At 44.0% G+C, this 23139-nt stretch overlaps 1 protein-coding gene across 12 annotated transcripts in view; it reads left to right on the forward strand.

The window, feature by feature from the left end:
• LOC110535267 (butyrophilin subfamily 1 member A1) overlaps positions 1-23139 on the forward strand; it is a 142036-nt gene that overhangs the window by 115182 nt on the left and 3715 nt on the right. For 10 of the 12 annotated variants that reach the window (XM_090183237.1, XM_036987011.2, XM_090183239.1 and 7 more), the window contains 10 exons: positions 7107-7133; positions 7305-7334; positions 7911-7928; positions 11120-11368; positions 12530-12571; positions 12658-12690; positions 13374-13394; positions 16878-16898; positions 17077-17097; positions 17236-17310. In XM_090183237.1, coding sequence (XP_090039363.1) covers positions 7107-7133; positions 7305-7334; positions 7911-7928; positions 11120-11368; positions 12530-12571; positions 12658-12690; positions 13374-13394; positions 16878-16898; positions 17077-17097; positions 17236-17310 — 537 coding nt within the window. The remainder of the gene's footprint in view (positions 1-7106; positions 7134-7304; positions 7335-7910; positions 7929-11119; positions 11369-12529; positions 12572-12657; positions 12691-13373; positions 13395-16877; positions 16899-17076; positions 17098-17235; positions 17311-23139) is intronic. The other 2 variants (XM_090183246.1, XM_090183247.1) reach the window with 1 other exon arrangement.

Below are 23139 nucleotides of genomic sequence, written 5' to 3' on the forward strand. Positions count from 1 at the left end.
CTAGACAACCAGGTGAGGGGAGTTCCTTACTGAGACCTAGACAACCATGTGAGGGGAGTTCCTTACTGAGACCTAGACAACCAGGTGAGGGGAGTTCCTTACTGAGACCTAGACAACCAGGTGAGGGGAGTTCCTTACTGAGACCTAGACAACCAGTTGAGGGGAGCTCCTTACTGAGAGCTAGACAACCAGGTGAGGGGAGTTCCTTACTGAGAACTAGACAACCAGGTGAGGGGAGTTCCTTACTGAGACCTAGACAACCAGGTGAGGGGAGTTCCTTACTGAGACCTAGACAACCAGGTGAGGGGAGTTCCTTACTGAGACCTAGACAACCAGATGAGGGGAGTTCCTTACTGAGACCTAGACAACCAGGTGAGACCTAGACAACCAGGTGAGGGGAGTTCCTGACTGAGACCTAGACAACCAGGTGAGGGGAGTACCTTACTGAGACCTAGATAACCAGGTGAGGGGAGTTCCTTACTGAGACCTAGACAACCAGGTGAAGGGAGCTCCTTACTGAGAGCTAGACAACCAGGTGAGGGGAGTTCCTTACTGAGAACTAGACAACCAGGTGAGGGGAGTTCCTTACTGAGACCTAGACAACCAGGTGAGGGGAGTTCCTTACTGAGACCTAGACAACCAGGTGAGGGGAGTTCCTTACTGAGACCTAGACAACCAGGTGAGGGGTGTTCCTTACTGAGACCTAGACAACCAGGTGAGGGGAGTTCCTTACTGAGACCTAGACAACCAGGTGAGACCTAGACAACCAGGTGAGGGGAGTTCCTTACTGAGACCTAGACAACCAGGTGAGGGGAGTTCCTTACTGAGACCTAGACAACCAGGTGAGGGGAGTTCCTTACTGAGGCCTAGACAACCAGGTGAGGGGAGTTCCTTACTGAGACCTAGACAACCAGGTGAGGGGAGTTCCTTACTGAGACCTAGACAACCAGGTGAGGGGAGTTCCTTACTGAGACCTGGACAACCAGGTGAGGGGAGTTCCTTACTGAGACCTAGACAACCAGGTGAGACCTAGACAACCAGGTGAGGGGAGTTCCTTACAGAGACCTAGACAACCAGGTGAGGGGAGTTCCTTACTGAGACCTAGACAACCAGGTGAGGGGAGTTCCTTACTGAGACCTAGACAACCAGGTGAGGGGAGCTCCTTACTGAGAGCTAGACAACCAGGTGAGGGGAGTTCCTTACTGAGAACTAGACAACCAGGTGAGGGGAGTTCCTTACTGAGACCTAGACAACCAGGTGAGGGGAGTTCCTTACTGAGACCTAGACAACCAGGTGAGGGGAGTTCCTTACTGGGACCTAGACAACCAGGTGAGGGGAGTTCCTTACTGAGACCTAGACAACCAGGTGAGGGGAGTTCCTTACTGAGACCTAGACAACCAGGTGAGACCTAGACAACCAGGTGAGGGGAGTTCCTTACTGAGACCTAGACAACCAGGTGAGGGGAGTTCCTTACTGAGACCTAGACAACCAGGTGAGGGGAGTTCCTTACTGATACCTAGACAACCAGGTGAGGGGAGTTCCTTACTGAGACCTAGACAACCAGGTGAGGGGAGTTCCTTACTGAGACCTAGACAACCAGGTGAGGGGAGTTCCTTACTGAGACCTAGACAACCAGGTGAGACCTAGACAACCAGGTGAGGGGAGTTCCTTACTGAGACCTAGACAACCAGGTGAGGGGAGCTCCTTACTGAGAGCTAGACAACCAGGTGAGGGGAGTTCCTTACTGAGAACTAGACAACCAGGTGAGGGGAGTTCCTTACTGAGACCTAGACAACCAGGTGAGGGGAGTTCCTTACTGAGACCTAGACAACCATGTGAGGGGAGTTCCTTACTGAGACCTAGACAACCAGGTGAGGGGAATTCCTTACTGAGACCTAGACAACCAGGTGAGGGGAGTTCCTTACTGAGACCTAGACAACCAGGTGAGGGGAGTTCCTTACTGAGACCTAGACAACCAGGTGAGACCTAGATAACCAGGTGAGGGGAGTTCCTTACTGAGACCTAGACAACCAGGTGAGGGGAGTTCCTTACTAAGACCTAGACAACCAGGTGAGGGGAGTTCCTTACTGAGACCTAGACAACCAGGTGAGGGGAGTTCCTAACTGAGAACTAGACAACCAGGTGAGGGGAGTTCCTTACTGAGACCTAGACAACCAGGTGAGGGGAGTTCCTTACTGAGACCTAGACAACCAGGTGAGGGGTGTTCCTTACTGAGACCTAGACAACCAGGTGAGGGGAGATCCTTACTGAGACCTAGACAACCAGGTGAGACCTAGAAAACCAGGTGAGGGGAGTTCCTTACTAAGACCTAGACAACCAGGTGAGGAGAGTTCCTTACTGAGACCTAGACAACCAGGTGAGGGGAGTTCCTTACTGAGACCTAGACAACCAGGTGAGGGGAGTTCCTTACTGAGACCTAGACAACCAGGTGAGGGGAGTACCTTACTGAGACCTAGATAACCAGGTGAGGGGAGTTCCTTACTGAGACCTAGACAACCAGGTGAGGGGAGTTCCTTACTGAGACCTAGACAACCAGGTGAGACCTAGACAACCAGGTGAGGGGAGTTCCTTACTGAGACCTAGACAACCAGGTGAGGGGAGTTCCTTACTGAGACCTAGACAACCAGGTGAGGGGAGTTCCTTACTGAGACCTGGACAACCAGGTGAGGGGAGCTCCTTACTGAGAGCTAGACAACCAGGTGAGGGGAGTTCCTTACTGAGTACTAGACAACCAGGTGAGGGGAGTTCCTTACTGAGACCTAGACAACCAGGTGAGGGGAGTTCCTTACTGAGACCTAGACAACCAGGTGAGGGGAGTTCCTTACAGAGACCTAGACAACCAGGTGAGGGGAGTTCCTTACTGAGACCTAGACAACCAGGTGAGACCTAGACAACCAGGTGAGGGGAGTTCCTTACTGAGACCTAGACAACCAGGTGAGACCTAGACAACCAGGTGAGGGGAGTTCCTTACTGAGACCTAGACAACCAGGTGAGGGGAGTTCCTTACTGAGACCTAGACAACCAGGTGAGGGGAGTTCCTTACTGAGACCTAGACAACCAGGTGAGGGGAGTTCCTTACTGAGACCTAGACAACCAGGTGAGGGGAGTTCCTTACTGAGACCTAGACAACCATGTGAGGGGAGTTCCTTACTGAGACCTAGACAACCAGGTGAGGGGAGTTCCTTACTGAGACCTAGACAACCAGGTGAGGGGAGTTCCTTACTGAGACCTAGACAACCAGGTGAGGGGAGTTCCTTACTGAGACCTAGACAACCAGGTGAGGGGAGTTCCTTACTGAGACCTAGACAACCAGGTGAGGGGAGTTCCTTACTGAGACCTAGACAACCAGGTGAGACCTAGACAACCAGGTGAGGGGAGTTCCTTACTGAGACCTAGACAACCAGGTGAGGGGAGTTCCTTACTGAGACCTAGACAACCAGGTGAGGGGAGTTCCTTACTGAGACCTAGACAACCAGGTGAGACCTAGACAACCAGGTGAGGGGAGTTCCTTACTGAGACCTAGACAACCAGGTGAGGGGAGTTCCTTACTGAGACCTAGACAACCAGGTGAGGGGAGTTCCTTGCTGAGACCTAGACAACCAGGTGAGGGGAGCTCCTTACTGAGAGCTAGACAACCAGGTGAGGGGAGTTCCTTACTGAGAACTAGACAACCAGGTGATGGGAGTTCCTTACTGAGACCTAGACAACCAGGTGAGGGGAGTTCCTTACTGAGACCTAGACAACCAGGTGAGGGGAGTTCCTTACTGAGACCTAGACAACCAGGTGAGGGGAGTTCCTTACTGAGACCTAGACAACCAGGTGAGGGGAGTTCCTTACTGAGACCTAGACAACCAGGTGAGACCTAGACAACCAGGTGAGGGGAGTTCCTTACTGAGACCTAGACAACCAGGTGAGGGGAGTTCCTTACTGAGACCTAGACAACCAGGTGAGGGGAGTTCCTTACTGAGACCTAGACAACCAGGTGAGGGGAGTTCCTTACTGAGACCTAGACAACCAGGTGAGGGGAGTTCCTTACTGAGACCTAGACAACCAGGTGAGGGGAGTTCCTTACTGAGACCTAGACAACCAGGTGAGGGGAGTTCCTTACTGAGACCTAGACAACCAGGTGAGGGGAGTTCCTTACTGAGACCTAGACAACCAGATGAGACCTAGACAACCAGGTGAGGGGAGTTCCTTACTGAGACCTAGACAACCAGGTGAGGGGAGTTCCTTACTGAGACCTAGACAACCAGGTGAGGGGAGTTCCTTACTGAGACCTAGACAACCAGGTGAGGGGAGCTCCTTACTGAGACCTAGACAACCAGGTGAGGGGAGTTCCTTACTGAGACCTAGACAGCCAGGTGAGACCTAGACAACCAGGTGAGGGGAGTTCCTTACTGAGACCTAGACAACCAGGTGAGGGGAGTTCCTTACTGAGACCTAGACAACCAGGTGAGGGGAGTTCCTTACTAAGACCTAGACAACCAGGTGAGGGGAGTTCCTTACTGAGACCTAGACAACCAGGTGAGGGGAGTTCCTTACTGAGACCTAGACAACCAGGTGGGGGGAGTTCCTTACTGAGACCTAGACAACCAGGTGAGGGGAGTTCCTTACTGAGACCTAGACAACCAGGTGAGGGGAGTTCCTTACTGAGACCTAGACAACCATGTGAGGGGAGTTCCTTACTGAGACCTAGACAACCAGGTGAGGGGAGTTCCTTACTGAGACCTAGACAACCAGGTGAGGGGAGTTCCTTACTGAGACCTAGACAACCAGGTGAGGGGAGTTCCTTACTGAGACCTAGACAACCAGGTGAGGGGAGTTCCTTACTGAGACCTAGACAACCAGGTGAGGGGAGTTCCTTACTGAGACCTAGACAGCCAGGTGAGACCTAGACAACCAGGTGAGGGGAGTTCCTTACTGAGATCTAGACAACCAGGTGAGGGGAGTTCCTTACTGAGACCTAGACAACCAGGTGAGGGGAGTTCCTTACTGAGACCTAGACAACCAGGTGAGGGGAGTTCCTTACTGAGACCTAGACAACCAGGTGAGACCTAGACAACCAGGTGAGGGGAGTTCCTTACTGAGACCTAGACAACCAGGTGAGGGGAGTTCCTTACTGAGACCTAGACAACCAGGTGAGGGGAGTTCCTTACTGAGACCTAGACAACCAGGTGAGACCTAGACAACCAGGTGAGGGGAGTTCCTTACTGAGACCTAGACAACCAGGTGAGGGGAGTTCCTTACTGAGACCTAGACAACCAGGTGAGGGGAGTTCCTTGCTGAGACCTAGACAACCAGGTGAGGGGAGCTCCTTACTGAGAGCTAGACAACCAGGTGAGGGGAGTTCCTTACTGAGAACTAGACAACCAGGTGATGGGAGTTCCTTACTGAGACCTAGACAACCAGGTGAGGGGAGTTCCTTACTGAGACCTAGACAACCAGGTGAGGGGAGTTCCTTACTGAGACCTAGACAACCAGGTGAGACCTAGACAACCAGGTGAGGGGAGTTCCTTACTGAGACCTAGACAACCAGGTGAGGGGAGTTCCTTACTGAGACCTAGACAACCAGGTGAGACCTAGACAACCAGGTGAGGGGAGTTCCTTACTGAGACCTAGACAACCAGGTGAGGGGAGTTCCTTACTGAGACCTAGACAACCAGGTGAGGGGAGTTCCTTACTGAGACCTAGACAACCAGGTGAGACCTAGACAACCAGGTGAGGGGAGTTCCTTACTGAGACCTAGACAACCAGGTGAGGGGAGTTCCTTACTGAGACCTAGACAACCAGGTGAGGGGAGTTCCTTACTGAGACCTAGACAACCAGGTGAGGGGAGTTCCTTACTGAGACCTAGACAACCAGGTGAGGGGAGTTCCTTACTGAGACCTAGACAACCAGGTGAGGGGAGTTCCTTACTGAGACCTAGACAACAATGTAAGGGGAGTTCCTTACTGAGACCTAGACAACCAGGTGAGGGGAGTTCCTTACTGAGACCTAGACAACCAGGTGAGGGGAGTTCCTTGCTGAGACCTAGACAACCAGGTGAGGGGAGCTCCTTACTGAGAGCTAGACAACCAGGTGAGGGGAGTTCCTTACTGAGAACTAGACAACCAGGTGATGGGAGTTCCTTACTGAGACCTAGACAACCAGGTGAGGGGAGTTCCTTACTGAGACCTAGACAACCAGGTGAGGGGAGTTCCTTACTGAGACCTAGACAACCAGGTGAGGGGAGTTCCTTACTGAGACCTAGACAACCAGGTGAGGGGAGTTCCTTACTGAGACCTAGACAACCAGGTGAGACCTAGACAACCAGGTGAGGGGAGTTCCTTACTGAGACCTAGACAACCAGGTGAGGGGAGTTCCTTACTGAGACCTAGACAACCAGGTGAGGGGAGTTCCTTACTGAGACCTAGACAACCAGGTGAGGGGAGTTCCTTACTGAGACCTAGACAACCAGGTGAGGGGAGTTCCTTACTGAGACCTAGACAACCAGGTGAGGGGAGTTCCTTACTGAGACCTAGACAACCAGGTGAGGGGAGTTCCTTACTGAGACCTAGACAACCAGGTGAGGGGAGTTCCTTACTGAGACCTAGACAACCAGGTGAGGGAGGAGCGGAGGAGAGGGACTAAGATAGAATACTGAGTTTTGATTGGCTCAAAATTATATACTGTATTGATCCCATGATTCAATAATTATGTACTGGGTAGAGAGGAACCAGGCTCTGAGGGGTGACCAGTCCTCTACTGGCTGTACTGGGTAGAGAGGAACCAGGCTCTGAGGGGTGACCAGTCCTCTACTGGCTGTACTGGGTAGACCAGAGGAACCAGGCTCTGAGGGGTGACCAGTCCTCTACTGGCTGTACTGGGTAGAGAGGAACCAGGCTCTGAGGGGTGACCAGTCCTCTACTGGCTGTACTGGGTAGAGAGGAACCAGGCTCTGAGGGGTGACCAGTCCTCTACTGGCTGTACTGGGTAGAGAGGAACCAGGCTCTGAGGAGGTATCAGAAGGGTTTGATAATAACATGGTTTTAGAAGGTGTCAACATGTCTTCTAACTGACAATCTGTTTTTTACGAACATCTACAGATTCAAATGAGGAAGATCTTTACCTTTGTAAGTAGTGTGTTTGTCTGTCTGTCTGTCTGTCTGTCTGTCTGTCTGTCTGTCTGTCTGTCTGTCTGTCTGTCTGTCTGTCTGTCTGTCTGTCTGTCTGTCTGTCTGTCTGTCTGTGTTCCTGTCTCTGTCTTGGTGACAAGATGAGTGAATATATTTCTTTCCCTCTAGATGAACTTCAAAACCTGGCTGAACAGATGGGTAAGTGTTGTCTCTGTGTTTAATATATTCATGTCGTCTGTCTTCATGTTCTAGTACCCATAATACATCATGTTTTATCTTCTGTCTACAGAGGAGGTCAGAATAGAGAGGATGTAGTCTGTCTTCATGTTCTAGTACCCATAATACATCATGTTTTATCTTCTGTCTACAGAGGAGGTCAGAATAGAGAGGATGTAGTCTGTCTTCATGTTCTAGTACCCATAATACATCATGTTTTATCTACTGTCTACAGAGGAGGTCAGAATAGAGAGGATGTAGTCTGTCTTCATGTTCTAGTACCCATAATACATCATGTTTTATCTACTGTCTACAGAGGAGGTCAGAATAGAGAGGATGTAGTCTGTCTTCATGTTCTAGTACCCATAATACATCATGTTTTATCTACTGTCTACAGAGGAGGTCAGAATAGAGAGGATGTAGTCTGTCTTCATGTTCTAGTACCCATAATACATCATGTTTTATCTACTGTCTACAGAGGAGGTCAGAATAGAGAGGATGTAGTCTGTCATGTTCTAGTACCCATAATACATCATGTTTTATCTTCTCTGTCTACAGAGGTCCGAATACAGAGTGGTGAGTTGTGTGTTAAAGTTATTCACAACTGCATGCAATAAGTTCTGTGATTTAAGTGAAAACACTTTCCTTAAAAAATCTATACTGTATAAATCTCATGATTCAGTCGTTATTTAATGGGTGACCAGTCCTCTCCTGGCTGTACTGGGTAGAGAGGAACCAGGCTCTGAGGGGTGACCAGTCCTCTACTGGCTGTACTGGGTAGACCAGAGGAACCAGGCTCTGAGGGGTGACCAGTCCTCTCCTGGCTGTACTGGGAAGACCAGAGGAACCAGGCTCTGAGGGGTGACCAGTCCTCTACTGGCTGTACTGGGTAGAGAGGAACCAGGCTCTGAGGGGTGACCAGTCCTCTACTGGCTGTACTGGGTAGACCAGAGGAACCAGGCTCTGAGGGGTGACCAGTCCTCTACTGGCTGTACTGGGTAGAGAGGAACCAGGCTCTGAGGGGTGACCATTCCTCTACTGGCTGTACTGGGTAGAGAGGAACCAGGCTCTGAGGGGTGACCAGTCCTCTCCTGGCTGTACTGGGTAGAGAGGAACCAGGCTCTGAGGGGTGACCAGTCCTCTCCTGGCTGTACTGGGTAGACCAGAGGAACCAGGCTCTGAGGGGTGACCAGTCCTCTACTGGCTGTACTGGGTAGACCAGAGGAACCAGGCTCTGAGGGGTGACCAGTCCTCTACTGGCTGTACTGGGTAGAGAGGAACCAGGCTCTGAGGGGTGACCATTCCTCTACTGGCTGTACTGGGTAGAGAGGAACCAGGCTCTGAGGGGTGACCAGTCCTCTCCTGGCTGTACTGGGTAGAGAGGAACCAGGCTCTGAGGGGTGACCAGTCCTCTCCTGGCTGTACTGGGTAGACCAGAGGAACCAGGCTCTGAGGGGTGACCAGTCCTCTACTGGCTGTACTGGGTAGAGAGGAACCAGGCTCTGAGGGGTGACCAGTCCTCTACTGTCTGTACTGGGTAGACCAGAGGAACCAGGCTCTGAGGGGTGACCAGTCCTCTACTGGCTGTACTGGGTAGAGAGGAACCAGGCTCTGAGGGGTGACCAGTCCCCTACTGGCTGTACTGGGTAGAGAGGAACCAGGCTCTGAGGGGTGACCAGTCCTCTACTGGCTGTACTGGGTAGACCAGAGGAACCAGGCTCTGAGGGGTGACCAGTCCTCTACTGGCTGTACTGGGTAGAGAGGAACCAGACTCTGAGGGGTGACCAGTCCTCTACTTGCTGTACTGGGTAGAGAGGAACCAGGCTCTGAGGGGTGACCAGTCCTCTACTTGCTGTACTGGGTAGAGCAGAGGAACCAGGCTCTGAGGGGTGACCAGTCCTCTACTGGCTGTACTGGGTAGAGAGGAACCAGGCTCTGAGGGGTGACCAGTCCTCTACTGGCTGTACTGGGTAGACCAGAGGAACCAGGCTCTGAGGGGTGACCGGTCCTCTACTGACTGTACTGGGTAGAGAGGAACCAGGCTCTGACGGGTGACCAGTCCTCTACTGGCTGTACTGGGTAGAGAGGAACCAGGCTCTGAGGGGTGACCAGTCCTCTACTGGCTGTACTGGGTAGACCAGAGGAACCAGGCTCTGAGGGGTGACTAGTCCGCTACTGGCTGTACTGGGTAGACCAGAGGAACCAGGCTCTGAGGGGTGACCAGTCCTCTACTGGCTGTACTGGGTAGACCAGAGGAACCAGGCTCTGAGGGGTGGCCAGTCCTCTACTGGCTGTACTGGGTAGACCAGAGGAACCAGGCTCTGAGGGGTGACCAGTCCTCTACTGGCTGTACTGGGTAGAGAGGAACCAGGCTCTGAGGGGTGACCAGTCCTCTACTGGGTAGAGAGGAACCAGGCTCTGAGGGGTGACCAGTCCTCTACTGGGTAGAGAGGAACCAGGCTCTGAGGGATGACCAGTCCTCTACTGGCTGTACTGGGTAGACCAGAGGAACCAGGCTCTGAGGGGTGACCAATCCTCTACTGGCTGTACTGGGTTATGTAATAACATGATGGTTTTAAGTGTCAACATGTCTTCTAACTGATAATCTGTTTTCTACAGTATATAACTCTACATCTAACCTGACTAGTAATGTCCTCTACATCTAACCTGACTAGTAATGTCCTCTACATCTAACCTGACTAGTAATGTCCTCTACATCTAACCTGACTAGTAATGTCCTCTACATCTAACCTGACTAGTAATGTCCTCTACATCTAACCTGACTAGTAATGTCCTCTACATCTAACCTGACTAGTAATGTCCACTACATCTAACCTGACTAGTAATGTCCTCTTGTTCTACAGTATATAACTCTACATCTAACCTGACTAGTAATGTCCTCTACATCTAACCTGACTAGTAATGTCCTCTACATCTAACCTGACTAGTAATGTCCTTTAGTTCTACAGTATATAACTCTACATCTAACCTGACTAGTAATGTCCTCTACATCTAACCTGACTAGTAATGTCCTCTACATCTAACCTGACTAGTAATGTCCTTTAGTTCTACAGTATATAACTCTACATCTAACCTGACTAGTAATGTCCTCTACATCTAACCTGACTAGTAATGTCCTCTACATCTAACCTGACTAGTAATGTCCACTACATCTAACCTGACTAGTAATGTCCTCTACATCTAACCTGACTAGTAATGTCCACTACATCTAACCTGACTAGTAATGTCCTCTACATCTAACCTGACTAGTAATGTTCTCTAGTTCTACAGTATATAACTCTACATCTAACCTGACTAGTAATGTCCTCTACATCTAACCTGACTAGTAATGTCCTCTTGTTCTACAGTATATAACTCTACATCTAACCTGACTAGTAATGTCCTCTACATCTAACCTGACTAGTAATGTCCTCTACATCTAACCTGACTAGTAATGTCCTCTACATCTAACCTGACTAGTAATGTCCTCTTGTTCTACAGTATATAACTCTACATCTAACCTGACTAGTAATGTCCTCTTGTTCTACAGTATATAACTCTACATCTAACCTGACTAGTAATGTCCTCTACATCTAACCTGACTAGTTATGTCCTCTACATCTAACCTGACTAGTAATGTCCTCTTGTTCTACAGTATATAACTCTACATCTAACCTGACTAGTTATGTCCTCTACATCTAACCTGACTAGTAATGTCCTCTTGTTCTACAGTATATAACTCTACATCTGTTTTCTTTCCTGTCTAGGTGATGCCCAGTTTGTGGACATTCACAGTGTTCACCTCAGTCAGAGGGTTACCATGGTGATTCCCATGGCATTTTACTTGATCCGTTCTGAGAGGTACTCTGAGATCCATGCTGCTAGGACCAGACAGGACCAGATGAGACTGTTGTACGAGGCTCTCAACTCAAGAGGGGACTCAGGAGGGAACCAGGTGAAATCAGACTTTTACAGGATTCTACTGGATCTGGAACCTGACGTTGTCAACGACCTGGGTAAGAACCTCTCTACCTCTGGTTACATATCACTGGAATATAAACCTTATCTAGTCTATCACCTGGGTAAGAACCTCTCTACCTCTGGTTACATATCACTGGAATATAAACCTTATCTAGTCTATCACCTGGGTAAGAACCTCTCTACCTCTGGTTACATATCACTGGAATATAAACCTTATCTAGTCTATCACCTGGGTAAGAACCTCTCTACTGGCTGTACTGGGTAGACCAGAGGAACCAGGCTCTGAGGGGTGACCAGTCCTCTACTGACTGTACTGGGTAGACTAGAGGAACCAGGCTCTGAATGGTGACCAGTCCTCTACTGGCTGTACTGGGTAGACCAGAGGAACCAGGCTCTGAGGGGTGACCAGTCCTATACTGGCTGTACTGGGTAGAGAGGAACCAGGCTCTGAGGGGTGGCCAGTCCTCTACTGGCTGTACTGGGTAGACCAGAGGAACCAGGCTCTGAGGGGTGACCAGTCCTCTACTGACTGTACTGGGTAGACCAGAGGAACCAGGCTCTGAGTGGTGACCAGTCCTCTACTGGCTGTACTGGGTAGAGAGGAACCAGGCTCGGAGGGGTGACCAGTCCTCTACTGGCTGTACTGGGTAGAGAGGAACCAGGCTCTGAGGGGTGACCAGTCCTCTACTGGCTGTACTGGGTAGACCAGAGGAACCAGGCTCTGAGGGGTGACCAGTCCTCTTCTGGCTGTACTGGGTAGACCAGAGGAACCAGGCTCTGAGGGGTGACCAGTCCTCTACTGGCTGTACTGGGTAGACCAGAGGAACCAGGCTCTGAGGGGTGACCAGTCCTCTTCTGGCTGTACTGGGTAGACCAGAGGAACCAGGCTCTGAGGGGTGACCAGTCCTCTACTGGCTGTACTGGGTAGACCAGAGGAACCAGGCTCTGAGTGGTGACCAGTCCTCTACTGGCTGTACTGGGTAGACCAGAGGAACCAGGCTCTGAGGGGTGACCAGTCCTCTACTGACTGTACTGGGTAGACCAGAGGAACCAGGCTCGGAGGGGTGACCAGTCCTCTACTGGCTGTACTGGGTAGACCAGAGGAACCAGGCTCTGAGGGGTGACCAGCAGGGTTTGAAAATAACATGATGGTTTTAGTCAGTTAGACATGTTGACATATCTTTCTGTTTTTTTAGGATCATCTGCATGTTCTAATTGGACGGAAGACAATGACTTGTGTAAGTAGTGTGTTTGTCTGATTTTGCCTCACTGCCTGTCTGTCTGTTTTGGTAGCAAGTTGAGTGAATATATTTCTCCCCCCTAGATGAACTCAATACAAACCTGACTGGACAGCTGGGTAAGTGTTGTCTATGTGTTTACTATATTCATGTCATTTTCAACATTACCAACATTATCAAAGGAAATAGAGGAAATTACCCATAACACATAATGTTTTATCTACTGTCTACAGAGGAGGTCAGAATAGAGAGAATGTAGTCTGTCTTCATGTTCTAGTACCCATAATACATCATGTTTTATCTACTGTCTACAGATGAGGTCAGAATAGAGAGGATGTAGTCTGTCTTCATGTTCTAGTACCCATAATACATCATGTTTTATCTACTGTCTACAGAGGAGGTCAGAATAGAGAGGATGTAGTCTGTCTTCATGTTCTAGTACCCATAATACATCATGTTTTATCTACTGTCTACAGAGGCCCTCAGAATAGAGAGGATGTAGTCTGTCTTCATGTTCTAGTACCCATAATGCATCATGTTTTATCTACTGTCTACAGAGGAGGTCAGAATAGAGAGGATGTAGTCTGTCTTCATGTTCTAGTACCCATAATACATCATGTTTTATCTACTGTCTACAGAGGCCCTCAGAATAGAGAGGATGTAGTCTGTCTTCATGTTCTAGTACCCATAATGCATCATGTTTTATCTACTGTCTACAGAGGAGGTCAGAATAGAGAGGATGTAGTCTGTCTTCATGTTCTAGTACCCATAATGCATCATGTTTTATCTGCTCTGTCTACAGACAATGTCACAAGAGAGAGGGGTGAGTTGCACAACTGCATGTATTTTATTGATTTAAGTGAAAACACTTTCCTTAAAAAATATATACACTATATATTACACTGGTTAACTACACTATATATTACACTGGTTAACTACACTATATATTACACTGGTTAACTACACTATATATTACACTGATTAACTACACTATATATTACACTTTATATTACACTGATTAACTACACTATATATTACACTGGTTAACTACACTATATATTACACTGATTAACTACACTATATATTACACTGGTTAACTACACTATATATTACACTTTATATTACACTGATTAACTACACTATATATTACACTGGTTAACTACACTATATATTACACTGATTAACTACACTATATATTACACTGATTAACTACACTATATATTACACTGGTTAACTACACTATATATTACACTGATTAACTACACTATATATTACACTGGTTAACTACACTATATATTACACTGATTAACTACACTATATATTACACTGATTAACTACACTATATATTACACTGGTTAACTACACTATATATTACACTGGTTAACTACACTATATATTACACTGGTTAACTACACTATATATTACACTGATTAACTACACTATATATTACACTTTATATTACACTGATTAACTACACTATATATTACACTGGTTAACTACACTATATATTACACTGATTAACTACACTATATATTACACTGATTAACTACACTATATATTACACTGGTTAACTACACTATATATTACACTGATTAACTACACTATATATTACACTGATTAACTACACTATATATTACACTGATTAACTACACTATATATTACAATGATTAACTACACTATATATTACACTATATATTACACTGATTAACTACACTATATATTACACTGATTAACTACACTATATATTACACTTTATATTACACTGATTAACTACACTATATATTACACTGGTTAACTACACTATATATTACACTGATTAACTACACTATATATTACACTGATTAACTACACTATATATTACACTTTATATTACACTGATTAACTACACTATATATTACACTGGTTAACTACACTATATATTACACTGATTAACTACACTATATATTACACTGATTAACTACACTATATATTACACTGATTAACTACACTATATATTACACTTTATATTACACTGATTAACTACACTATATATTACACTGGTTAACTACACTATATATTACACTGGTTATCTACACTATATATTACACTGACTAACTACACTATATATATACACTATATATTACACTGATTAACTACACTATATATTACACTGACTAACTACACTATATATTACACTGATTAACTACACTATATATTACACTATATATTACACTGGTTAACTACACTATATATTACACTGATTAACTACACTATATATTACACTGATTAACTACACTATATATTACACTGATTAACTACACTATATATTACACTGATTAACTACACTATATATTAACTACACTATTACACTGATTAACTACACTATATATTAACTACACTATTACACTGATTAACTGCACTATTTATTACACTGATTAACTACACTATATATTACACTGGTTAACTACACTATATATTACACTGATTAACTACACTATATATTACACTGTTTAACTACACTATATATTACACTGGTTAACTACACTATATATTACACTGATTAACTACACTATATATTACACTGATTAACTACACTATATATTACACTATATATTACACTATATATTACACTATATATTACACTGATTAACTACACTATATATTAACTACACTATTACACTGATTAACTACACTATATATTAACTACACTATATATTACACTGATTAACTACACTATATATTACACTGATTAACTACACTATATATTACACTACACTATATAGTACACTGGTTAACTACACTATATATTACACTGGTTAACTACACTATATATTACACTATATATTACACTGGTTAACTACACTATATATTACACTATATATTACACTGGTTACCTACACTATATATTACACTGGTTAACTACACTATATATTACACTGGTTACCTACACTATATATATAAAAGTATGTGGACAACTCTTTAAATTAGTAGATTCTATTTCAGCCACACATGCAATCTCCATAGACAAACATTGTCAGTAGAATGGCCCTACTGAAGAGCTCAGTGACTTTCAACGTGGCACTGTCTTAGGATGCCACCTTTCCTATAAGTCAGTTCGTCAGGTTTCTGCCCTGCTAGAGCTGCCCCGGTCAAGTGTAAGTGCTGTTATTGTGGAGTGGAAACATCTAGGAGAAAAAATGTCTCAGCCGTTTAGTGGTAGGCCACAGAAGCTCACAGAATGGGACCGCCAAGTATTGAAGTGTGTAAAAATCGCCTTTCCTCGGTTGCAACACTCACTACTGAGTTCCAAACTGCCTCTGGATGCAACATCAACACAATAACTGTTTGTCTGGAGCTTCATGAAATGGGTTTCCATGGCCGAGCAGCTGCACACAAGCCTAAGATCACCATGCTCAATGCCAAGCGTCAGGTGGAGTGGTGTAAAGCTCACCGCCATTGGACTCTGGACTAGTGGGAATACGTTCTCAGGAGTGATGAATCACGCTGCACCATCTGGGTTTGACAGATGCCAGGAGAACACTACCGCCCCAATGCATAGTGTCAACTGTAAAGTTTGGTGGAGGTGGAATACTGTTCTGGGGCTGTTTTTCATGGTTCGGGCCCCTTAGTTCCAGTGAAGGGAAATCTTAACATTACAGGATACAATGACATTCTAGACGATTCTGTGCTTCCAACTTTATGGCAACAGTTTGGGGAAGTCTCTTTCCTGTTTCAGTATGACAATGACCCCATGCACAAAGCGAGGTCCATATAGAAATGTTTTGTTGAGATCGGTATGGAAGAACTTGACTGGCCTGCACAGAGCCCTGACCTCTACCCCATCGAACACCTTTGGGATGAATTGGAACGCCGATTGCGAGCCAGGCCTAAATCTCCCAGCATCAATCGATCAATCAAATGTATTTATGAATCCCTTTTTACATCAGCTGATGTCACAAAGTGCTGTACAGAAACCCAGCCTAAAACCCCAAACAGCAAGCAATTCAGATGTAGAAGCACGGTGCCTAGGAAATAACTCCCTAGAAAGGCCAGAACCTAGGAAGAAACCTAGAGAGGAACCAGGCTATGAGGGGTGGCCAGTCCTCTTCTGGCTGTACTGGGTAGAGAGGAACCAGGCTCTGAGGGGTGACCAGTCCTCTACTGGCTGTACTGGGTAGTACATGACTTTTGGTCATGTAGTGTATCTACCTTCTGTTAGATAATAGCAGGTGTCCACATACTTTTGGTCATGTAGTGTATCTATCTCATCATTCAATTATTATTTAATTATCACTATCTCACTATCTTTGTTTTATTTTTACACCAGATGGACTCAAAGAAGAGCTGAGTAAGTCGTATGTGTGTGTGTGTGTGTGCATTGTCATGTTAAGGTTTACTCACCAACGTGTGTTCTGACTGACTCTGTTCTTGTTGAGATGTTCAATGAGCAGGTGTAGTGTATAAATCTCATGATTCAATGATTATTTAATTATCACTATCTCACTATCTTTATTTAATTTTTACAGTTGAACTCAACGAAAAGCTGCGTAAGTAGTGTGTCTGTCTGCCTGTTCACATGCGTCTGCATTGTTGTTACTCACCAACGTGTTCTGACTGACTTTCTGTTCTTGTTTATCTATCTGTTAGATAGTCAGATATATGTATCTATCTGTTCTTGTCCTCAGGGAAAGCTAAAGAGACCATCCAATCCCTCTCCACCTCTCCAGGAGGTCAACAGGAAACACAGACTCCTTCCCAAAGTAATCAGTCTTTATGATTCTAATGTTTCCTACAATTACTGGTCAGTTTATTATGTCTGTCTCCCTCTCTGTCTGGTCAGTTTATTATCTCTCTATCTGTCTCCCTCTGTCTGGTTTATTATCTCTCTCTCTCTGTCTGGTCAGTTTATTATATCTGCCTCTCTGTCTGGTCAGTTTATTATCTCTCTCTCTGTCTGGTCAGTTTATTATATCTCTCTGTCTGGTCAGTTTATTATGTCTCTCTGTCTGGTCAGTTTATTATATCTCTCTGTCTGGTCAGTTTATTATATCTCTCTCTGTCTGGTCAGTTTATTATATCTCTCTGTCTGGTCAGTTTATTATATCTCTCTGTCTGGTCAGTTTATTATATCTCTCTGTCTGGTCAGTTTATTATATCTCTCTGTCTGGTCAGTTTATTATATCTCTCTGTCTGGTCAGTTTATTATATCTCTCTGTCTGGTCAGTTTATTACATATATCTCTGTCTGGTCAGTTTATTATATCTCTCTGTCTGGTCAGTTTATTATGTCTCTCTGTCTGGTCAGTTTATTATATCTCTCTGTCTGGTCAGTTTATTATATCTCTCTGTCTGGTCAGTTTATTATATCTCTCTGTCTGGTCAGTTTATTATATCTCTCTGTCTGGTCAGTTTATTATATCTCTCTGTCTGGTCAGTTTATTATATCTCTCTGTCTGGTCAGTTTATTATATCTCTCTGTCTGGTCAGGTTATTATATCTCTCTGTCTGGTCAGGTTATTATATCTCTCTCACTGTCTGGTCAGTTTATTATCTCTCTCTGTCTGGTCAGTTTATTATATCTCTCTCTCTGTCTGGTCAGTTTATTATATCTCTCTCTCTCTGTCTGGTCAGTTTATTATCTCTCTCTCTGTCTGGTCAGGTTATTATATCTCTCTGTCTGGTCAGTTTATTATATCTCTCTGTCTGGTCAGTTTATTATATCTCTCTGTCTGGTCAGTTTATTATGTCTCTCTGTCTGGTCAGTTTATTATGTCTCTCTGTCTGGTCAGTTTATTATATCTCTCTCTCTGTCTGGTCAGTTTATTATGTCTCTCTGTCTGGTCAGTTTATTATCTCTCTCTGTCTGGTCAGTTTATTATATCTCTCTCTCTCTGTCTGGTCAGTTTATTATATCTCTCTCTCTGTCTGGTCAGTTTATTATATCTGCCTCTCTGTCTGGTCAGTTTATTATCTCTCTCTCTGTCTGGTCAGTTTATTATATCTCTCTCTCTGTCTGGTCAGTTTATTATATCTCTCTGTCTGGTCAGTTTATTATCTCTCTCTCTGTCTGGTCAGTTTATTATATCTCTCTCTCTGTCTGGTCAGTTTATTATGTCTCTCTGTCTGGTCAGTTTATTATATCTCTCTCTCTCTGTCTGGTCAGTTTATTATATCTCTCTCTCTGTCTGGTCAGTTTATTATATCTGCCTCTCTGTCTGGTCAGTTTATTATCTCTCTCTCTGTCTGGTCAGTTTATTATATCTCTCTCTCTGTCTGGTCAGTTTATTATGTCTCTCTGTCTGGTCAGTTTATTATATCTCTCTCTCTGTCTGGTCAGTTTATTATGTCTCTCTGTCTGGTCAGTTTATTATATCTCTCTCTCTCTGTCTGGTCAGTTTATTATATCTCTCTCTCTGTCTGGTCAGTTTATTATCTCTCTCTCTGTCTGGTCAGTTTATTATCTCTCTCTCTCTGTCTGGTCAGTTTATTATATCTGCCTCTCTGTCTGGTCAGTTTATTATCTCTCTCTCTGTCTGGTCAGTTTATTATATCTCTCTCTCTGTCTGGTCAGTTTATTATATCTCTCTGTCTGGTCAGTTTATTATATCTCTCTGTCTGGTCAGTTTATTATATCTCTCTGTCTGGTCAGTTTATTATATCTCTCTGTCTGGTCAGTTTATTATATCTCTCTGTCTGGTCAGGTTATTATATCTCTCTGTCTGGTCAGGTTATTATATCTCTCTCACTGTCTGGTCAGTTTATTATCTCTCTCTGTCTGGTCAGTTTATTATATCTCTCTCTCTGTCTGGTCAGTTTATTATATCTCTCTCTCTCTGTCTGGTCAGTTTATTATCTCTCTCTCTGTCTGGTCAGGTTATTATATCTCTCTGTCTGGTCAGTTTATTATATCTCTCTGTCTGGTCAGTTTATTATATCTCTCTGTCTGGTCAGTTTATTATGTCTCTCTGTCTGGTCAGTTTATTATGTCTCTCTGTCTGGTCAGTTTATTATATCTCTCTCTCTGTCTGGTCAGTTTATTATGTCTCTCTGTCTGGTCAGTTTATTATCTCTCTCTGTCTGGTCAGTTTATTATATCTCTCTCTCTCTGTCTGGTCAGTTTATTATATCTCTCTCTCTGTCTGGTCAGTTTATTATATCTGCCTCTCTGTCTGGTCAGTTTATTATCTCTCTCTCTGTCTGGTCAGTTTATTATATCTCTCTCTCTGTCTGGTCAGTTTATTATATCTCTCTGTCTGGTCAGTTTATTATCTCTCTCTCTGTCTGGTCAGTTTATTATATCTCTCTCTCTGTCTGGTCAGTTTATTATGTCTCTCTGTCTGGTCAGTTTATTATATCTCTCTCTCTCTGTCTGGTCAGTTTATTATATCTCTCTCTCTGTCTGGTCAGTTTATTATATCTGCCTCTCTGTCTGGTCAGTTTATTATCTCTCTCTCTGTCTGGTCAGTTTATTATATCTCTCTCTCTGTCTGGTCAGTTTATTATGTCTCTCTGTCTGGTCAGTTTATTATATCTCTCTCTCTGTCTGGTCAGTTTATTATGTCTCTCTGTCTGGTCAGTTTATTATATCTCTCTCTCTCTGTCTGGTCAGTTTATTATATCTCTCTCTCTGTCTGGTCAGTTTATTATCTCTCTCTCTGTCTGGTCAGTTTATTATCTCTCTCTCTCTGTCTGGTCAGTTTATTATATCTGCCTCTCTGTCTGGTCAGTTTATTATCTCTCTCTCTGTCTGGTCAGTTTATTATATCTCTCTCTCTGTCTGGTCAGTTTATTATATCTCTCTCTCTGTCTGGTCAGTTTATTATATCTCTCTGTCTGGTCAGTTTATTATATCTCTCTGTCTGGTCAGGTTATTATATCTCTCTCACTGTCTGGTCAGTTTATTATATCTCTCTCTCTGTCTGGTCAGTTTATTATATCTCTCTGTCTGGTCAGTTTATTATATCTCTCTCTCTGTCTGGTCAGTTTATTATATCTCTCTGTCTGGTCAGTTTATTATATCTCTCTGTCTGGTCAGTTTATTATGTCTCTCTGTCTGGTCAGGTTATTATATCTCTCTCACTGTCTGGTCAGTTTATTATATCTCTCTCACTGTCTGGTCAGTTTATTATATCTCTCTCACTGTCTGGTCAGTTTATTATATCTCTCTGTCTGGTCAGGTTATTATATCTCTCTCACTGTCTGGTCAGTTTATTATATCTCTCTCACTGTCTGGTCAGTTTATTATATCTCTCTGTCTGGTCAGGTTATTATATCTCTCTCACTGTCTGGTCAGTTTATTATATCTCACTCACTGTCTGGTCAGTTTATTATATCTCTCTCACTGTCTGGTCAGTTTATTATATCTCTCTCACTGTCTGGTCAGTTTATTATATCTCTCTGTCTGGTCAGGTTATTATATCTCTCTCACTGTCTGGTCAGTTTATTATATCTCTCTCACTGTCTGGTCAGTTTATTATATCTCTCTGTCTGGTCAGGTTATTATATCTCTCTCACTGTCTGGTCAGTTTATTATATCTCTCTCACTGTCTGGTCAGTTTATTATATCTCTCTCACTGTCTGGTCAGTTTATTATATCTCTCTCACTGTCTGGTCAGTTTATTATCTCTCTCTCTCTGTCTGGTCAGGTTATTATCTCTCTCTCTCTGTCTGGTCAGTTTATTATATCTCTCTCTCTGTCTGGTCAGTTTATTATATCTCTCTCTCTGTCTGGTCAGTTTATTATCTCTCTCTCTGTCTGTTCAGTTTATTATATCTCTCTGTCTGGTCAGTTTATTATATCTCTCTGTCTGGTCAGTTTATTATCTCTCTCTGTCTGGTCAGTTTATTATCTCTCTCTGTCTGGTCAGTTTATTATATCTCTCTCTCTGTCTGGTCAGTTTATTATCTCTCTCTCTCTGTCTGGTCAGTTTATTATATCTCACTGTCTGGTCAGTTTATTATATCTCTCTCACTGTCTGGTCAGTTTATTATCTCTCTCTCTCTGTCTGGTCAGTTTATTATATCTCTCTCTCTGTCTGGTCAGTTTATTATATCTCTCTCTCTCTGTCTGGTCAGTTTATTATCTCTCTCTCTGTCTGGTCAGGTTATTATATCTCTCTGTCTGGTCAGTTTATTATATCTCTCTGTCTGGTCAGTTTATTATGTCTCTCTGTCTGGTCAGTTTATTATGTCTCTCTGTCTGGTCAGTTTATTATATCTCTCTGTCTGGTCAGTTTATTATGTCTCTCTGTCTGGTCAGTTTATTATGTCTCTCTGTCTGGTCAGTTTATTATATCTCTCTCTCTGTCTGGTCAGTTTATTATGTCTCTCTGTCTGGTCAGTTTATTATATCTCTCTGTCTGGTCAGTTTATTATATCTCTCTGTCTGGTCAGTTTATTATCTCTCTCTCTCTCTGTCTGGTCAGGTTATTATATCTCTCTGTCTGGTCAGTTTATTATCTCTCTCTCTCTCTGTCTGGTCAGGTTATTATATCTCTCTGTCTGGTCAGGTTATTATGTCTGTCTACCTCTCTGTCTGGTCAGTTTATTATCTCTCTATCTGTCTCCCTCTGTCTGGTTTATTATCTCTCTCTGTCTGGTCAGTTTATTATATATCTCTCTGTCTGGTCAGGTTATTATGTCTGTCTACCTCTCTGTCTGGTCAGTTTATTATATCTCTCTCTCTGTCTGGTCAGTTTATTATATCTCTCTGTCTGGTCAGTTTATTATATCTCTCTGTCTGGTCAGTTTATTATATCTGTCTCTCTGTCTGGTCAGTTTATTATATCTCTCTGTCTGGTCAGTTTATTATGTCTCTCTGTCTGGTCAGTTTATTATATCTCTCTGTCTGGTCAGTTTATTATATCTGTCTCTCTGTCTGGTCAGTTTATTATATCTCTCTGTCTCTCTGTCTGGTCAGTTTATTATCTCTCTCTGTCTGGTCAGTTTATTATATCTCTCTGTCTGGTCAGTTTATTATATCTCTCTGTCTGGTCAGTTTATTATATCTCTCTGTCTGGTCAGGTTATTATATCTCTCTGTCTGGTCAGTTTATTATATCTCTCTGTCTGGTCAGTTTATTATATCTCTCTGTCTGGTCAGTTTATTATATCTGTCTCTCTGTCTGGTCAGTTTATTATATCTGTCTCTCTGTCTGGTCAGTTTATTATATCTGTCTCTCTGTCTGGTCAGTTTATTATATCTGTCTCTCTGTCTGGTCAGTTTATTATATCTCTCTGTCTGGTCAGTTTATTATGTCTCTCTGTCTGGTCAGTTTATTATGTCTCTCTGTCTGGTCAGGTTATTATATCTCTCTCTCTGTCTGGTCAGGTTATTATATCTGTCTCTCTGTCTGGTCAGTTTATTATATCTGTCTCTCTGTCTGGTCAGTTTATTATATCTGTCTCTCTGTCTGGTCAGTTTATTATATCTCTCTGTCTGGTCAGTTTATTATATCTGTCTCTCTGTCTGGTCAGTTTATTATATCTCTCTGTCTGGTCAGTTTATTATATCTCTCTGTCTGGTCAGTTTATTATGTCTCTCTGTCTGGTCAGTTTATTATGTCTCTCTGTCTGGTCAGGTTATTATATC

The sequence above is a fragment of the Oncorhynchus mykiss genome, chromosome 9 (genome assembly GCF_057628025.1).
Source record: "Oncorhynchus mykiss isolate SJ-2025 chromosome 9, ASM5762802v1, whole genome shotgun sequence".
Taxonomy (NCBI): domain Eukaryota; kingdom Metazoa; phylum Chordata; class Actinopteri; order Salmoniformes; family Salmonidae; genus Oncorhynchus; species Oncorhynchus mykiss.